This window comes from Nanorana parkeri, unplaced genomic scaffold, assembly GCF_000935625.1.
Source record: "Nanorana parkeri isolate BGI_ZX_2015 unplaced genomic scaffold, ASM93562v1 scaffold109, whole genome shotgun sequence".
NCBI classification, from domain to species: Eukaryota; Metazoa; Chordata; class Amphibia; order Anura; family Dicroglossidae; genus Nanorana; species Nanorana parkeri.
Genome location: NW_017306377.1, coordinates 493,015 through 509,298, shown reverse-complemented (window position 1 = coordinate 509,298; position 16,284 = coordinate 493,015). Strand labels below are relative to the sequence as shown.

The 16,284-nt window shown below is 45.6% G+C and overlaps 1 protein-coding gene across 1 annotated transcript in view; it reads right to left on the bottom strand.

Moving 5' to 3' along the window:
* The window catches only part of LOC108784329, a 33,071-nt gene extending 18,443 nt beyond the window's left edge, over window positions 1-14,628 (bottom strand). Inside the window, exons 1-3 of the mRNA XM_018553097.1 lie at window positions 14,578-14,628; window positions 9,277-9,370; window positions 2,919-3,072 (exon numbers count right to left, since the gene is read on the bottom strand). Coding sequence (XP_018408599.1) covers window positions 2,919-3,072; window positions 9,277-9,370; window positions 14,578-14,591 — 262 coding nt within the window. The 5' untranslated portion in view covers window positions 14,592-14,628. The remainder of the gene's footprint in view (window positions 1-2,918; window positions 3,073-9,276; window positions 9,371-14,577) is intronic.
* Window positions 14,629-16,284: the final 1,656 nt, after the last annotated feature.

Below are 16,284 nucleotides of genomic sequence, written 5' to 3'. Positions count from 1 at the left end.
ATGCATGCTCCCTCTCCCCCTCCCTGCACCGGAAGTCCATCCTAGGAAACTCCGGAGTCAAATGGTGCTTATATGGATGCATGACTAGGGAATGCCCACTCAGGCCCAACACTAACATAGGGGATGCCACATTCCTCGCTATCCCTGAAAGACCACCATTAGAGTTACAGAGTAAGGCTCTGATGGAGGCACAGTATCGGAGATTGGTTTCACATGTTAGGAGGGTGGAATATCAGCAGACACCGTCACTTTATTCCAGAACGGGCAATGTAACACCGTCTCTTTAAATGAATGAGTCTGACCAAGTGAATTGCTTTTAGCTGAAATTTTACATCTTAAAAACCAACCAAATCTTTTTATGTTTTTGAATTGCACAGGAAAGGATAAAACCTCTCTCTGGTTTTTATTGCTGCCCATGTTCCTGTTGGGTAGTTATCCTTCACTTGCTGCCAGGAAGTGATGGGAAATCCCTTCAAGGGGCAACATTTTCCCTTTCATACTGTATAAGTGTCACAGGGGCAGGAGAATCTCCTCAATGGGGTTAAAGACAGAAAGAAAAACCCAACAGTAATTTTAATCCTTCCCTATATTGTACACTAAGTGTCAGCAGCCATAGGCATGCACGGTCATTTGTACCCGCTACCATTGGTTGTAGGTAGCAGACAATCCACTAGGCGGCCAATTATGAAGCCTGGCCCACCCACCACCTTAAAGTCAATGAAAGCTCAACAACGGCTGAGGACTTTAGCATGATGTGTGGAAGATGGCTGTCTGCATGCCTACAGCAGTACCCTGTATTCTTAAAGGTACAGGGTTTGGGGCTGATCCGAGTTCTGATGTTTATACATTGGGGGCTGATCTAAGGTCTGAAGTTTATACATTGAGGGCTCATCTAAGGTCTGAAGTATTGAAAATGACACTTTATGTGGAAGATGTTGCGGCCTCGGTTGTACATTATACACACACACACACACTCCATTATGGCCTGAATTGTTGTATTTGTGGGGAACGTGCAGGTTTCAGATATCTTTTTCTTCATCTGAGAAGGATTCACTCAGTAATCTAGAAATGTTACAAATTCTTGTTTACTTCAGAAAGAGGAAACACATGAAGGCGTTTTATGCTGAAGTGGAGATGAGGCAACAACCACAAATGTGGAAGTTACTTTCGTATAAAAGCAAACGAAGGAAATGTGTTTCCTAATATAACCGGCCATAAAGATGCCGATCAATGTACATGTGCATTGTGAATTAGCTATGAAACAATAATATGATAGGGACACCTTATAAGAAGGTGGTCACAGAACATACCTTCACACCAATAATAATTCTTTATGGTGTATTCTTTATGGTTGGCAGTGCCATGGTTAACTGCCTGAAAGAAGATGTCACCACATACACACAGAGGAGATTTCCCTTTGAAATATAGTTAGTATATACTGATAATGGTAAAGTGCATGTGCCCAGTATATACGGATAATGGTAAAGTGCATGTGCCCAGTATATACTGATAATGGTAAAGTGCATGTGCCCAGTATATACGGATAATGGTAAAGTGCATGTGCCCAGTATATACTGATAATGGTAAAGTGCATGTGCCCAGTATATATGGATAATGTCCACACTTGTATAACTTCCTTTTGGCTTTGTATGTCACTAATGGGTGCCATGTTAGACGTATGTATGTGTATGGAAGGGATTTAAAGCCCATCTTCGGGCAAACAAATAAAAATAACCCTTTCAGTGGTGGGTAAGGGCAAAAGGCTGGGCAAAGGGTGAGTGCTCATTTTTGTCTAGGGGCTGGAGTAAAGTAGATTTGCTTACCTGATTCCCCGCTCCCCAGGCAGTAAGCACCCTCCTCTGACTATGGACTGTCCCTCAGCCTCTTTACGCCTAATGCAGGTTTCAGAAACCCGCATTGTACATGATGACATTAGCGGCCCTTAGACCACTGGAGCGAAGGGGAGAAGAGGCTGCGGGGACCGGTCTAGAGCTGGAAGGAGCGGGAATCAGGTAAGTAAATATGCTTTATTCCAGCCCCTAGACAAAAACAAGCACTTATACCATGCAGTTTTGGGGTATTCCTTTGCTTGCCTGGTGATGAGCTTTAAGTTTCCCTATTCATCATTTATTTTTAACCTTAAAGTGACTCTGCTGTTAAAATCAAAGTGCACAAGAAGCGGCCCCTGCACAAAAGGATTAGCCTTCCCACTACCCACCGGATGCAAACTGTGACAACGGGGTATTCGGGGGGGGGGGGATGCAGAAAAGTAATTACAGGAAATTGATAAAAAACATGCTTTGGACGGAATTTTTAAAGGTTGCTATTGCCCCTTCTCTGTACATGTCATGTGATCAAAGACTTGTCATATGATCAAAGACTAGCGATTACCTATTTAAATGCACTTTTTTTTAGTATTCGTTCTACTTTAAAATTCATTTTCATAAACACATAAGTAGATTTTTTTTCTAATTGGGTGACTGTGCTATGTCATAGGATTGTAGGATGTACAGAGTCCTGTGGTCTTTATATACACCTCCCAACACCGCTTGTGCTGCTGAATCTGACAACAAGCCTCCACAGGCAACAAAATGAACACAATACTGTATATAGAAAGATTATGAATGTGCATAAGGGGATCTCCCAAGTTCCCAACCCTTTCCGGGCCCAGGAGTGCCTAATGGTAAATATTACCCTGCAGATGAACTGTGACACAATTAGATATCATCTCCAGAGTTCTATTATATGCTTTATTACTATTATAACTCCTGATGTGTGTCATCTGCTTTTCCAGAGCTGTCAAAGCTCACTACCTTCTGGCCTTCATATGGATTAAACAACCTTTTCATTTACCTAGAAGCCTTCACTTCATCCTAAACCAAATTAGAACGTGTGACCCCAAAAGGCAGCTGGCTTACCGACTCCGATCAGCTGTATAAGGGACACAGTGGAATCTTCATTACTCTGTTGCACAAGGTTGGAGATTGTTAGGCCAAGCACACACAGAAGGGAGACGATGGCTAAGCAGAAATATGTTTTTATTGGCCATGGAAGTTCAGCCCAGGGTTTGATCTGTAAGAAAATAAATAGAATTAAACAAGAAGAAAAAAAAAGGAGGGAAGAAAAAAGAGGGAAGAAGAAAGAAGAAGAAGATTAAGGAGACAGATATACACATTTAATAAAGGATCATTGTACTTTAAAACACGTTGGCCTTTTAAATATATCCTGGCTTTGCTATTATGACCTATGACCTCAGTCTTTTCTTTCTCTGTCTGGGTGTGCAAGGAGGTAAGTGTATCTGTAAATAATAAATCAAGGAAACTGGACTTGTATATTTATAAAATACATTCAAGTCCCCTAACTATTAACAAAAATGTATCTTATTTGTGTATCACTCGGCTGTAGATCCTCCAATCATCTCTGAATTGGTGCTGACACTGTCCTTCCTTCTGGAGGGTGGCTACTTCTGTTCCCCATGGTCCCTGTGTGTGTTGTAAAGTAGTCACCGCTCCAAGCCTGCTCCCGAGATGGACTACAATCTCACCTTTAGTTTACTAATTTGTACTGAGCATGTAGTCCATCACAGGAGCGAGCTTGGAGCGGTGGCTACTTTACAACACACACAGGGACCATGGGGAACAAAAGTAGCCACCGTCCAGAAGGAAGGACAGTGTCAGCACCAATTCAGAGATGATTTGAGGATCTGCAGCCGAGTGATACACAAATAAGATACATTTTTGTTAATAGTTGGGGCACTTGAATGTATTCTTAGGATTTAACTCCTGAGCTTAGTGTCACTTTAAATGATGGTGGTTGCCAGACGTGGAAAACGGAGGACATCTAGTGGTAGAAAAGAAGTGGTGCAGGAACAGCTCTGGAATGGCTGTTTTTTTACTTTGAAATGTGTCAGGCTGCAGATTTTGTTTATTTAAGCTGGAGTTGAGCTTTAAAAAATTATTACAGATAAAAAGGAAAAATAAAAACAAAGTTCAGATAAGGACTAATATACCCCTTCATTGCCAAGGTTGGCTCAGAGCCGAGGTTTGTCTACATCTTATAGAACTCTGTACTACTGAAATCTATATTCCACTTCGTCCTCGTGCATGTGACGGGCCAAGAGAATAATGACAGACCTGCCCCTAGCTCGAGATTGTATACAATTCTCAATGGCCAGGCTCATCACATGCACAAGCAGTATGGTCTAAGAGTTTACAGTGTTGTGGGGTGCAAACAATGGCTGCCATTGAGCAGGTCATGGCAGTGAGAAGGTATATTAGTTCACATCTGAGATCTGTTGTATGTAAAAATGTGATCAGGCAAAATGAGAACTAGGGATGCACCAGTGCCGATACAGAGTATGTGGGCGAGTACTCGTCCTAATGCTCCGATACCTTCCCCAATACCTGGACTTCCGGTCAGATGAAAATCTCCAGTGCCATAGTCGAAAATGGAGTTGGCTTCCTGATTGGCCAGGAAGCTGACTCGATGCTGATTGGCCGGTAAGCCAGCTTCCCAGCCAATCAGCATGAAGTCGGCTTGGCGGCCAATCAGGAGGCCGAGAGGCGGGTCATTACTTGCCGCCTGCTTCCCGATTGGCCGGGAAACTTACTCAATGCTAATTGCCTGGGAAGACTGTTTTCCGGCCAATCACAAATCGAGCCAGCCAAACATGGGAACCAGCTTCCCAGGCAATCAGGAAGCCGGGTGGTATGTTACTACCCACCGCCCGGTTTCCTGCCTGGGAAGCCGGCTCCATGCCAGCGGAAGCACCGGTATCTGTACACAGCATCTGTGAATACCAAAAGCAAAATATCTGTACTCGTAACCAAAAAAACGGTTTCGGTGCATCCCTAATGAGAACTCTTACACACCTGAACAGAGGCCATACACAGAACAATCTGATCAAACAATTGTTTACAGAAATAAATCAATATAAGTCTATTAATTATTGTGAAGACATATACTGGGTCACCGAACTTAAAACAATATGATCATTCTGTGGATGGCACCTCTAAATATCTGGTCATGAAATTCTATTTAGCTGATTTTTGTATAGGATCAGAACGGACTAATTGAGGACTAATTGAACTATTACTTTGGATCTTGTTTTCGATTAAATGGACCAGTTGCATCCAACAATTGAATTTCATTAATTGCTCCATGTATAGCCACCATACAACACAGGGGTGGGCAACTCCGGCCCTCCAGCTGTGCTTTAACTACAAATCCTATACATTTCTGGAAGTCATACCTGTAACAGTCAGTCTTGCAATGCCTCATGAGACTTGTAGTTCCACAACAGCTAGAGGGCCAGAGAATTTACCGCCCCCTGATCTAACTATTACATTTTCAAACCCAACATGTCGCAAAGCTATTACAAACCGCTAAAACAATTCTGTAAACCAGATTAAATATTCATATAATTTTCCTCTTTAAGAACAGGGGTGGGCAACCTTGGCACTCTTCATTGGGAGACTGACAGACGCAGGCATGACTCCTAAAGGCAGAAGCATGATGGGATTTGGAGTGCCGAGGTTGCCTATTAGGGCTTTAGAACCTGATCAGTGGCTCCCAAACGAAAAAACAAATGGCGCACTCTAGTGGTAAAAGAATAAAAACACAGATGACTATGAAACTATGAGGAGAGCAGATGAAACTGATAAGGGTCCATTTATAAATGTTTTCACACAACTTTCACACCTTTTTCCACTTTAATTCCAATTAGAAAAACATGAGAATATTGGGTGAACATTGTGTGTATCTTGTGTTAAAAACATTTGAACATAGACAGCCTCTGACATTTGCATTCTATTTCTGGTGTCTTCATGAGGTCAGGTATGTCATGACTACTACATGACGAGAACAATACTTATCACACTAGATATAATCATGTGTCCGTTCTAATGCCAGACTGCTTCCCCTTTTCAGGAGATCTTAGAACAATTATGTGAGCTTTCCCCAGGCAGCAAAGTGCAGTTTCCTGTTTTTTGGAAGTATGGGAGCTTATCCTAAACCAGGGGGTGGGCAACTCCAGCTGTTGTGGGACTACAAGTCCCATGAGGCATTTCATGACTGACACTTACAGGCATGACTCCCAGAGGCAGAGGGATTATGAGATTTGTAGTTAAAGCACAGCTGAAGGGCTGGAGTGGCCCACGCCTGTCCTAATCTGAAATCCACCAATAGCCTAGACATGAACAAGCAGATCTTGAGTAAGGCTGGGCACACACCTTACAACCATCGCAAGACTTTTGTCTTGCGATGGTTGTAAGGTACTTAAAAAAACGTACGATCTGCCTATCTTGGACAGGCAGATTGTACTTGCGATGATCGCAAGCCACGCCCTGAGGGGCGGCTTCCGATGACCGCAATGCCGAACTGGCAGTGTGCGCTTGCGCACACCGGCCCGTCCGGCTTTTATCTTACGAACATGCTACACACCCGCCGAACATCGTACGATGCTCGGCTGGTTTACAAACATGTTCAAGTAGTTTTCAAACTACTGTAAGGTCGCACGGCTTCCACACACCTTACGATAAAGGCCGTGACACACTGCACGCGAAGCAGCGCGGAGCGGTGGCGTGCTGACTTTGCGAGCAGTGTGTCATGTCACTTTCTTCTCGGCACCTCAGCTTGCGAGAGCTCGCAGAGCTGAGCGTGCCAAGATGAACAATTTCAACTTCAGCCAATCGGCTCGCGCGTATAAACCGGCGCGACGGGATGCAACGTCTGGCCGGTTGTTACAGACGAGCCGATTGGCTGAAGGTGCAGTCAATCATCTGACTGCACTCAGCTCACACACTGCATGCGAAGCTCAGTGCCGGAGAGCTTTGCTTCGCTCTGCACGGCTTCGCGTGCAGTGTGTTACGGCCTTAATCGTACGATCGCAGGATTTCCCACGATTATCGTACGGTGTGTGGGGACCTTAACAGTTGTCATACAAAGCCCAATCAAGCACCATTGTGGGTCCGAGCCTTTTAGGCCTACTCTAAATCTGACCATACACACGGACTGAACAAGAGGAGTCTAATAGACCCCTAATGTCACATTAAAGAAAACTTGTCCCCTCCAATGTGCTTTTGAGCCCCCACTATGTGATAACAATGGAGTGAAGTGAAAAAAAAAAAAACATTTAAATAAATTCAAAAATACCCAGACATTTTTTTTAAAACTCCCCCGCAAACCCTGCACATACTAACGCAAACACACATCTGATAACGCCACACTTGTTAGGTATCGCCGCATGCACCAGAGTGAGAGCAATAATTCTAGGGCCAATACTCACAGTTAACTCTAAACAGGCTTTTCAAGTGTTGCCTGTGGACAATTTGGGGTACTATAATTTTCTCCGTTTCACAGGCACACGCAAGTTTTAAGCTCAGCATGTTGGGTATCTGTTTACTCGGCACAACCTCGTCTTTTATATATTTTTTTATAATTGCACTACAATTAACTTAATTGTATTTTTTACAGAAATTTTGAGTTTGATAGAGTTGTGTTAAAATCATGCGTCATAAAAATTTGCAACTGCCGCCATTTTATTTGACAGGGTCTGTGCTTTTGGGAAATATATGATTCTGGGGGGTTTCAGTAATTTTCAGGCCTAAAATGTGGATTATAACATGTGTGCAAAAAAATGTTTTGGCGGGGAAAGGGTTTTGGTCTCAGGCTATGTTCACACCATGTCTGGAGCACATCTGCAAAAGCAGTGCAGTGCATATTTACCGCGATTTTGATGCCTTTTTTTTTAAACTTAAAAATAGGTTTCCAGGTGCAGTCCAGGGCATTTGCATGCATTTTTGATGCGTTCCATTGCATTCCAGACCAGAAAAAATGAGACACGCAGTATTTTCTGGTCTGGACCGAAACAGACTCCGCTGGTGTGAACAGAGCCCAGACATACCATAGGGATACATTGGGATGCTTTTTTGGTCTGGGAACAAACTGTTCTGGTCTGGACATGGTGTGAACAAAGCCTGAGGGCCCAGTCACACCATATCCAGTCCGTTCCGGAGCAGTCCGTTCCGGAAACACACTGGATCGCATACATCAAGCTGGACCTCGTTCTGGGGCGGGAGGTAAAGTGGCAGTGCCATTCATGTCAATGGCACCGCAGACACGCCCCCCACCTGCAGCGTGACCGCCCGCACCAGAACACGAGGTGCAGGAATGCCCTCCATTCTAGTGCAGTGCGATCGGGAAAAATGCTGCATGTACAATTTTTTCTGAACACACTGCACTGGAACATGAACATGTATTTCGTGTTCTGATGCGGGCAATCGAACTGCGGGCGGGGGTGGCGTGACTGCGGTGCCATTGATGGGTATGGCACTGCCATGCCCCCTCCCGCCCCAGAGCGCGGCCTGGCTTCATCTATGCGATTCAGTGTGTTCTGGGCTCAAACCACACTGGATATTAGGGCTGCAACAACTAATCGAAATAAATCGATTGAAAAAGTTGTCAACTTTTTCAATCATCGATTAATCGGCTTCCGATTGGTTGGCCCTGTACACGGCTCCACACGCTGCGTGCCACACCTCCTCCCTACCTCACGCTCGCCGCTGCCAGACCCGCCCGGCCGCATCCACGCTCCACACGCCGCACCTCCTCCCTACTGCACGCTCACCGCCCGCCCACATCCACGATCGGCACAGGGACGCGGGGAGAAGAAGTAAGTCCTCTATAGCCGGTGCCATTCTCCATTCATTGCTGTACAATTTTACACTTTGAATTTCACTATATTGCACACCACACTTTTTTTTTTTCTTTTTTTACTTCCACCGCTCCAAGCTTGCTCCTGTGATGGACTACACTCTCAATACAAACTAATAGTGCCATCACTGGAGCCATTTTTTACATTTATTTTAATCCGATTAATCGAACTTAATAATCGGCTAACTAATCGATTTTGAAAATAATCGTTAGCTGCAGCTCTACTGGATATGGTGTGACTGGACCCTAAAGAAAAGCAAATACATTGTAACAAATATTATTATTACAAACAAAAATATTTTTTTTAACGTACAGAAACATTGTGACGTGTTCAGGATTGTTTATTCCGTATATTCCTATTTACACAAAACTGCCGATGTCCCAAAAAAAAGGGAAAAGGGGAAGTGGCTGTGTCATGGCAACCAATCATCTTTCAGAGATCAATAGCTTTGTATGAGCTTGGAAATGACAGCTGACATCTGATTGGCTTCCACTGACTGCAGCTCCCCTTATCTTGCAGTATCACAGCAGCATAGGGTATGGAACCATCTGACAAGTACTTACAGGACCGAACGGCGTGGGGATGAGCTCCTGGTGTCGTGGTTGGAGATTTGGCAAAGGCACGTCACAAGATTCGATGTTTTGAGACACGTCCGGACTGTGGAAGAGAAGTAACAAATGATTACAGATGACACACACACAAAGCAGTGTCTAAGGAAAAGTAGTGTTGTCACCCTAAGCCACTCTCCTGAGCTATGGTTTAGTGAGTGAGAGTCGTCACCCTAAGACAGGAAGTGTGTTACTGGCAGGATCACCAGGAGAAAATCCAGGGGAACAGGCCTGAAAAATTAAAATGAATGCAGTTGATTGTACAATCAGATTGTAACGTGTATGCCGACCCTAAACCGATGATACGGCATTCAGGCTGTGGCTCATTGGTGGTTTAGGGCCACGCTCTCCTCCAAGACCTTAAAGCTAAACTCCGGCCTTCCCTTCATGTGGCATGTTTGTACCGGCGCCTCTCTTGCACTGAAATGGTTTCCTCTGATTTCACTGCACACGGTGAGCTTCTCACATCCGAAGTCAGCTAGAGTCCCCCTCATTTCATAGCTGGAGGACACCCGGCACCAGGGGTGAGAAAAATACGGCCCTCCGGTTGGGAAGAAAAATACAGATCCCATGATGCATCTGTCTCTGGAAGTCATGCCTGTGGCTGTGAGAATCTAGCAATGCCTCATGGGATTTGTAGTTCCATGACAGCTGGAGGGCCGGAGTTTTCCCACCCCCAATCTATCCCTTTCCTCCCCACTTTACTGTCTCTGGCCCACCCCTTTCAGTCATTGGATTTGAATTCCTTCAACCATGGGAGCTCGCCATCATATGTGGGCATTACCTGGGGCAGTCTGCTGCTTTCAGGAAGCCATGTACATAATCTGGCTGTACCGCATAGAGAAGCACAAAGACCTATACTCATGAGCGCCATTCTACGGGTGCTAGTGCTCCTATATAAATGACCCTCTAGTGATGACTTCAGAGTCTAAAATAAGGAATGTAAAGAAAACAGACAAGTTTTATTTTACAATTTCCTGGTGATGAAGAAAACCAGAATCCAGGGAAGGCAAAATATAAGCAGATTAACTTCATCTTCAAATTCTTGACAAGCAGATGCAGCCACAACATCCCGCTCTCCTTTACAGTCGCCACTTCACACTGACAGGTATTAGAAGTGGAAGCAGGATGATGATCAAGTAGAAGAAGATCACTTTAAGGTCTTTACTTTTATTCTGGGAACATGTGAACAGGAAATACAGTGGGGCAAAAAAGTATTTAGTCAGCCACCAATTGTGCAAGTTCTCCCACTTAAAAAGATGAGAGAGGCCTGTAATTGGCATCATAGGTAGACCTCAACTATGAGAGACAAAATGAGAAAACAACATACCGCCCGGGCAACAAAGGAGTGGCTTTGTAAGAAGCATGTGAAGGTCCTGGAGGGGCCTAGCCAGGCTCCAGATCTCAACCCCATAGAAAACCTTTGGAGGGAGTTGAAAGTCGGTGTTGCCCAGCGACAGCCCCAAAACATCACTGCTCTAGAGGAGATCTGCATGGAGGAATGGGCCAACATACCAGCAACAGTGTGTGCCAACCTTGTGAAGACGTACAGGACACGTTTGACCTCTGTCATTGCCAACAAAGGATATATAACAAAGTATTGAGATGACCTTTTGATATTGACTAAATACTTATTTTCCACCATAATTTGCAAATAAATTTGTTCCAAATCAGCCAATGTGATTTGTCTGGATTTGTTTTCTCATTATGTCTCTCATAGTTGAGGTCTACCTATGATGCCAATTACAGGACTCTCTCATCTTTTTAAGTGGGAGAACTTGCACAATTGGTGGCTGACTAAATACTTTTTTGCCCCACTGTACATATGAAAGTAGGTCTAGGTGGGGCGGGGGGTGTTTAGCCTGCTTTGGACCCCCTGTTTCTAAAGAATAACAGTCTGAAGAATAAACCTGGACATACAAACTGCACATAAAATTATAAAGATACATAAGCAGAGGTATACGTAGCTGAGTTATATGGAAAAGTCAAGATAGGACCAGCCCTTATCACCTTCCAAGCTTTCCTATTGGTCCTTTAACAAGACAAGAAACCTCACTGACCAACCAGAAGGCTCAGTTAAGGCTTAGCTAGTCTTTTACTGGAAAAGCAGAGGCTTACAGTGGCTTGCAAAAGTATTCTCCCCCTTGGCATTTCTCCTATTATGTTGCATTTCCACCTGGAATTAAAATGGATTTTTATTTGGATTACATGTGATGGACATACACAAAATTGTCCAAAATGGCGGAGTGAAATCAAGAAAATAACTTGTTCTAAAAAATGATAACGAATAAAAAAAACGGAAAAGTGGTGCATGCATATGTATTCACCCCCTCCACTATGAAGCCCCTACATAAGGTCTGGTGCAACCAATTACCTTCAGAAGTCATATCATTAGTTAAATAAAGACCCCCTGCGTGCATTCTAAGTGTCACATGATCTCAGCATATATACGTCTGCGTGCATTCTAAGTGTCACATGTCACGAAGGAAAAACAGCCATCTTTAGCTCCCTGGGCGACCTCCCCTCCGTCCTGGGCAAGCTGGAACTCCCCCAGGTCGCGCTTCCGGACTGGCCACTCAAACCGACCCTCCCCGGCTTTGTATCAGCCGCTCCGTGGAAGCAAAGATCGAACAGACCGGCCGGCCGGATGGAGGCCTCTTCTTCCTCCAATACCTGACTGGGGGCTCATTCACCTCAATACTCTCTTGCCTTCGACGCCTCGGAAGAGACGCGTCCCTCAGCGGGAGATGGATGTCCCCTGATGTTTTCCAGTTGAGCCCCGTGTGGGACGTTTGCCGTGGTCACCCACCACGTATGCTGCTGCCGTCCATAACGTTACCGTTATTGTTGCTATATTGAACTGTCTTATATGCATCTACTAATAAGTGCCTTTATTCTTCTTTATTATTTTTTTTCCAATTTACATTTATTTCCCCTTCTGCCGCCTTATGTACTGATTGTACTTTTTGTACCCTTCTTGAGTTTTGATACTGATTGTTAAAGAACTGTTAAAAAATACTAATAAAAACTGATTCAACACTAAGTGTCACATGATCTGATCTCAGTATATATATATACACACACACACACAGCTCTGGCAGTGTGAGCTCACTCCCAGATGTAGTCAGAGCTTCCACAGGGGTAACTTCTTCCTCTTCCTGGACTGGTGACAGTGTGGTGGTGTAGCGACTGGCCCCTAGACCTGAGCATGTCATCCTGGAAGGAGATCACACGATCCTCTATGCCCAGAAGTACTGGATATGTACCAAAAGCTTCCACGGAGCAGCAGGAAAGAGCACAGGGAAAGTATGAGTAGATGGATTCTAACAAGAGAACCTGTCACTTTGCCATTAACGGCCAAAGTGATATATTCCCTTTAAGGGCAAAATTTTCAGCACAGCAGGCCCCTTCCTTTGTTGGTACTCGCCCTCCACCCCATTTTCCCCACTAAATCCTTGAGTAAGTTCCAGGTTGGGTCTTAGGTTAGGTGGAGACTGCCCAGGACTGAGAACCCTCCCCGACCCTGGTGTACCCAGTGGGTGCCACATTGTAGGATCTACAGGGGCTTTTTTCAGGCTTCAGTGACACTTCACTAGCAGATAAAAGTCAATCTACTGATCCCATGGCTTCCCAAACCATCGCTTAGGGCTGCCACATATGACTTCCCTTCCTTGCTACAAAGACAATTGATGTCCATCACTTGGTGCTGCCACCTATAGCTTCCCTTTCTAGCTACCCAAACCATTGACGTCGATCACTTAGGGCTGCCACCTATGGCTTCCCTTCCTCGCTACACAAAGCAAACCACTAAGTGCAAAGTGCCAGGTTCCCAAGAGATATACGTCCTGCCACCTATGGCTTCCCTTCTTCGCTACCCAAACCATTGACATCCACTGCTTAAGGCTGCCATATATGGATACCCTTCCTCGCTACCCAAACCATTGACGTCCATCTCTTAGGGCTGCCATCTATGGCTTCCCTTCCTCACTACCCATACCATTGACATCTATTGCTTAAAGCTGCCACCTATGGCTTCTCTTCCTCACTACCCATACCATTGACATCCATTGCTTAAGGCTGCCACCTATGGCTTCCCTTCCTCACTACCCATACCATTGACATCCATTGCTTAAGGCTGCCACCTATGGCTTCCCTTCCTCACTACCCATACCATTGACATCCATTGCTTAAGGCTGCCACCTATGGCTTCCCTTCCTCACTACCCAAACTATTGACATCCATTGCTTAAGGCCGCCACTTATGGATTTCCTTCCTCACTTCCCAAACCATTGACATCCATCACTTAGGGCTGCCACCTATGGATGCTCTTCCTCGCTACCCAAACCATTGACACTCATAGCTTAAGGCTACCCAGATCATTGATGTCCATCGCTTAGGGCTGCCATATATGGATTCCCTTCCTCACTACCCAAACCATTGACACCCATTGTTTAGGGCTGCCACCTATGGATTCCTTTCCTTGCAACCCAAACCATTGACGACCATCGCTTAGGGCTGCCATATATGGATTCCCTTCCACACTTCCCAAACCATTCACACCCCTCGTTTAGGGCTGCCACCTATGGATTCCCTTGCTCGCTGCCTAAACCATTGACGTCCATCGTTGAGGGCTGCCACATCATTCCATTATAACGTGACCAGTGGCGTAACAACCCGGGGGGCGTCAGAATTCATTCTTCAGTGATACGGCCACAGCCAAATGAGATCTGATTTGGGTTGGGGTGGCCATAGATGGTCCAATTCAAGTGGAGGCAGATGGTGGGTGAGGGTGCTCAAATTTTCCTTAACCTTAATGTACTGCACTACATACTACATACATACTACTACACATACTACATACATGCACTACATGGCTTTGAGATTAATCACAGTTACTCTGTGCCTTCTACACATCTAATCGGCCTCAGCCTGCGCAATTCACATGCCATTTAATTTTGTAAAAGCAAGGAAAATTTGAGCACCCTCACCCACCATCTGCCTCCACTTGAATTGGACCATCTATGGCCACACCAACCCAAATCAGATCTCATTTGGCTGTGGCCGTATCACTGAAGAATGAATTCTGATTGGTTGCCATGGGGTGATCACTGGCAGTTAGTATCTAAGTATTGCTGCAAGCCATGGATGCAGATGAAGTTGCAGCGTTCCATGGACAGGGCTAAGCACCCTGGAGGAGGAACTGTCACCTTCCAGCCACCCATGTGACCCCGCCACCATCCTGCTATAACGGGATACCTGTGATCTTCCATGATGGAGGGGGATCAGGAACCCACACACTGCAGATCGCACGCCGCTCCAATCACACGTCACTTCCACGGACACGCGATCCCCCGGGGCTCTGCGATCTGACACCCGGATCGTGTCTGTGCACGGGGCCCCCCCGGTCTCTGCGATGTATCACCCGGATCGTGTCCGCGCACTGCCCCGGCCTGCCAACTGGGCTCCTAGTGCATCATGGGACATGTAGTCTCCGGGAGCTCTTCGCTGTATAAACGTGGGCCGCCGATTCCCGGGTCCCTGTCAGTGATCGGAGCCCGAAGGGTGCGCCCGCCCACAGAAATGAGGAAGTCCCGGCTGCCGCCAGAGTCTTCCAGTGAAGAGTTACAATGCATGACTGGGGGAGGGGAGCAGTCATATGCCAGGATGAGAACAGGAAATCAAAATTGCTACATTATGAGAAATATTTACAGCAGGAAAAAGTTTCAACAAGTTGGGAAATCTCAGTTATTCTGGAATGTTCTGTGAACCCAAAAGGCCCAATTCACACCATACGATCAATGCATGGTACCGTGCAACGCACCTACCGTGCATTTAGTCCACATGCACGCCTAAGTGATGAAACTGCGTCAAACGCGCACAAAAATGCACGCTTTGACGCGTGTTCACAAAAGGCGCTTGCTGTGCCATTACCAGTTAATGGCACCTCAAATGCAGCATACGTGCGTTCTTCCTCCACGGCTGCACATGTAAAACCGCACGGACGTTGAGGAAGAAAATGTGGAACGCATGTTGCATCATGGATTACGTTTCTTCATTTTTTGTGCGTTCAGGAACCCATTGAAATCAATGGGAACACACAAACGCCTAGGTATGTATGAGGCCTAACAATGCAGGTGTGTTGTGGTTCCATTCATATGGCCCCTAAAAACCTCCCGGCTGCCATGCGAATGTCCGCAACACATTGAGGTGTGGTTGAGAAAAGTAACGCATGCACTATTTTATTTTCCACCACATCGCACTGTATTAAGGTACCGCGCAGTCAATCAGGCGGGAGGTGCGTTTGGGATGGTAAATGCATTGTGTGGTACATTGCACTGACCTGATGTGAACGGGCCCTAAACCAGTGGCAGCCAACTTAATAAATACAAGGGACCTAAGTGTGGCCCTCGACATGTCCAGAGGGCCGTGCATCAAAAGCTGAACTCGAGGCACGTAAAAAAGTTAATGAAAATATTTTCCTCCAAAGCCACAAAGGCTATAAAGCCACAAATACCTTTGTAACCCCAGATATGACTTTGTAAATGTAGTAATGGCATCATCACTGTGCTGTGCATAACCTACGCACAGCATATAGCTGTGGGAGGGACCCATCTGGCCACACCCACTGCAAGCTGCCTGCAATAAAATACAAGAGTGGGTGGAGACAAGACCAGTCACCCCTACACATGGAGAGAGAGCAGTAGTAACCGATCTTTAGTACAGGAGCAGTGACCGATCTTTATTACAGGAGGGGGCGGAGACAGTAGTAACCGGTCTTTATTACAGGAGGGGGCAGTGACCAGACCAGTCACCCTGCACATGGAGAGAGAGCAGTAGTAACCGGTCTTTAGTACAGGAGCAGTGACCGATCTTTATTACAGGAGGGGGCGGAGACAGTAGTAACCGGTCTTTATTACAGGAGGGGGCAGTGACCAGACCAGTCACCCTGCACATGGAGAGAGA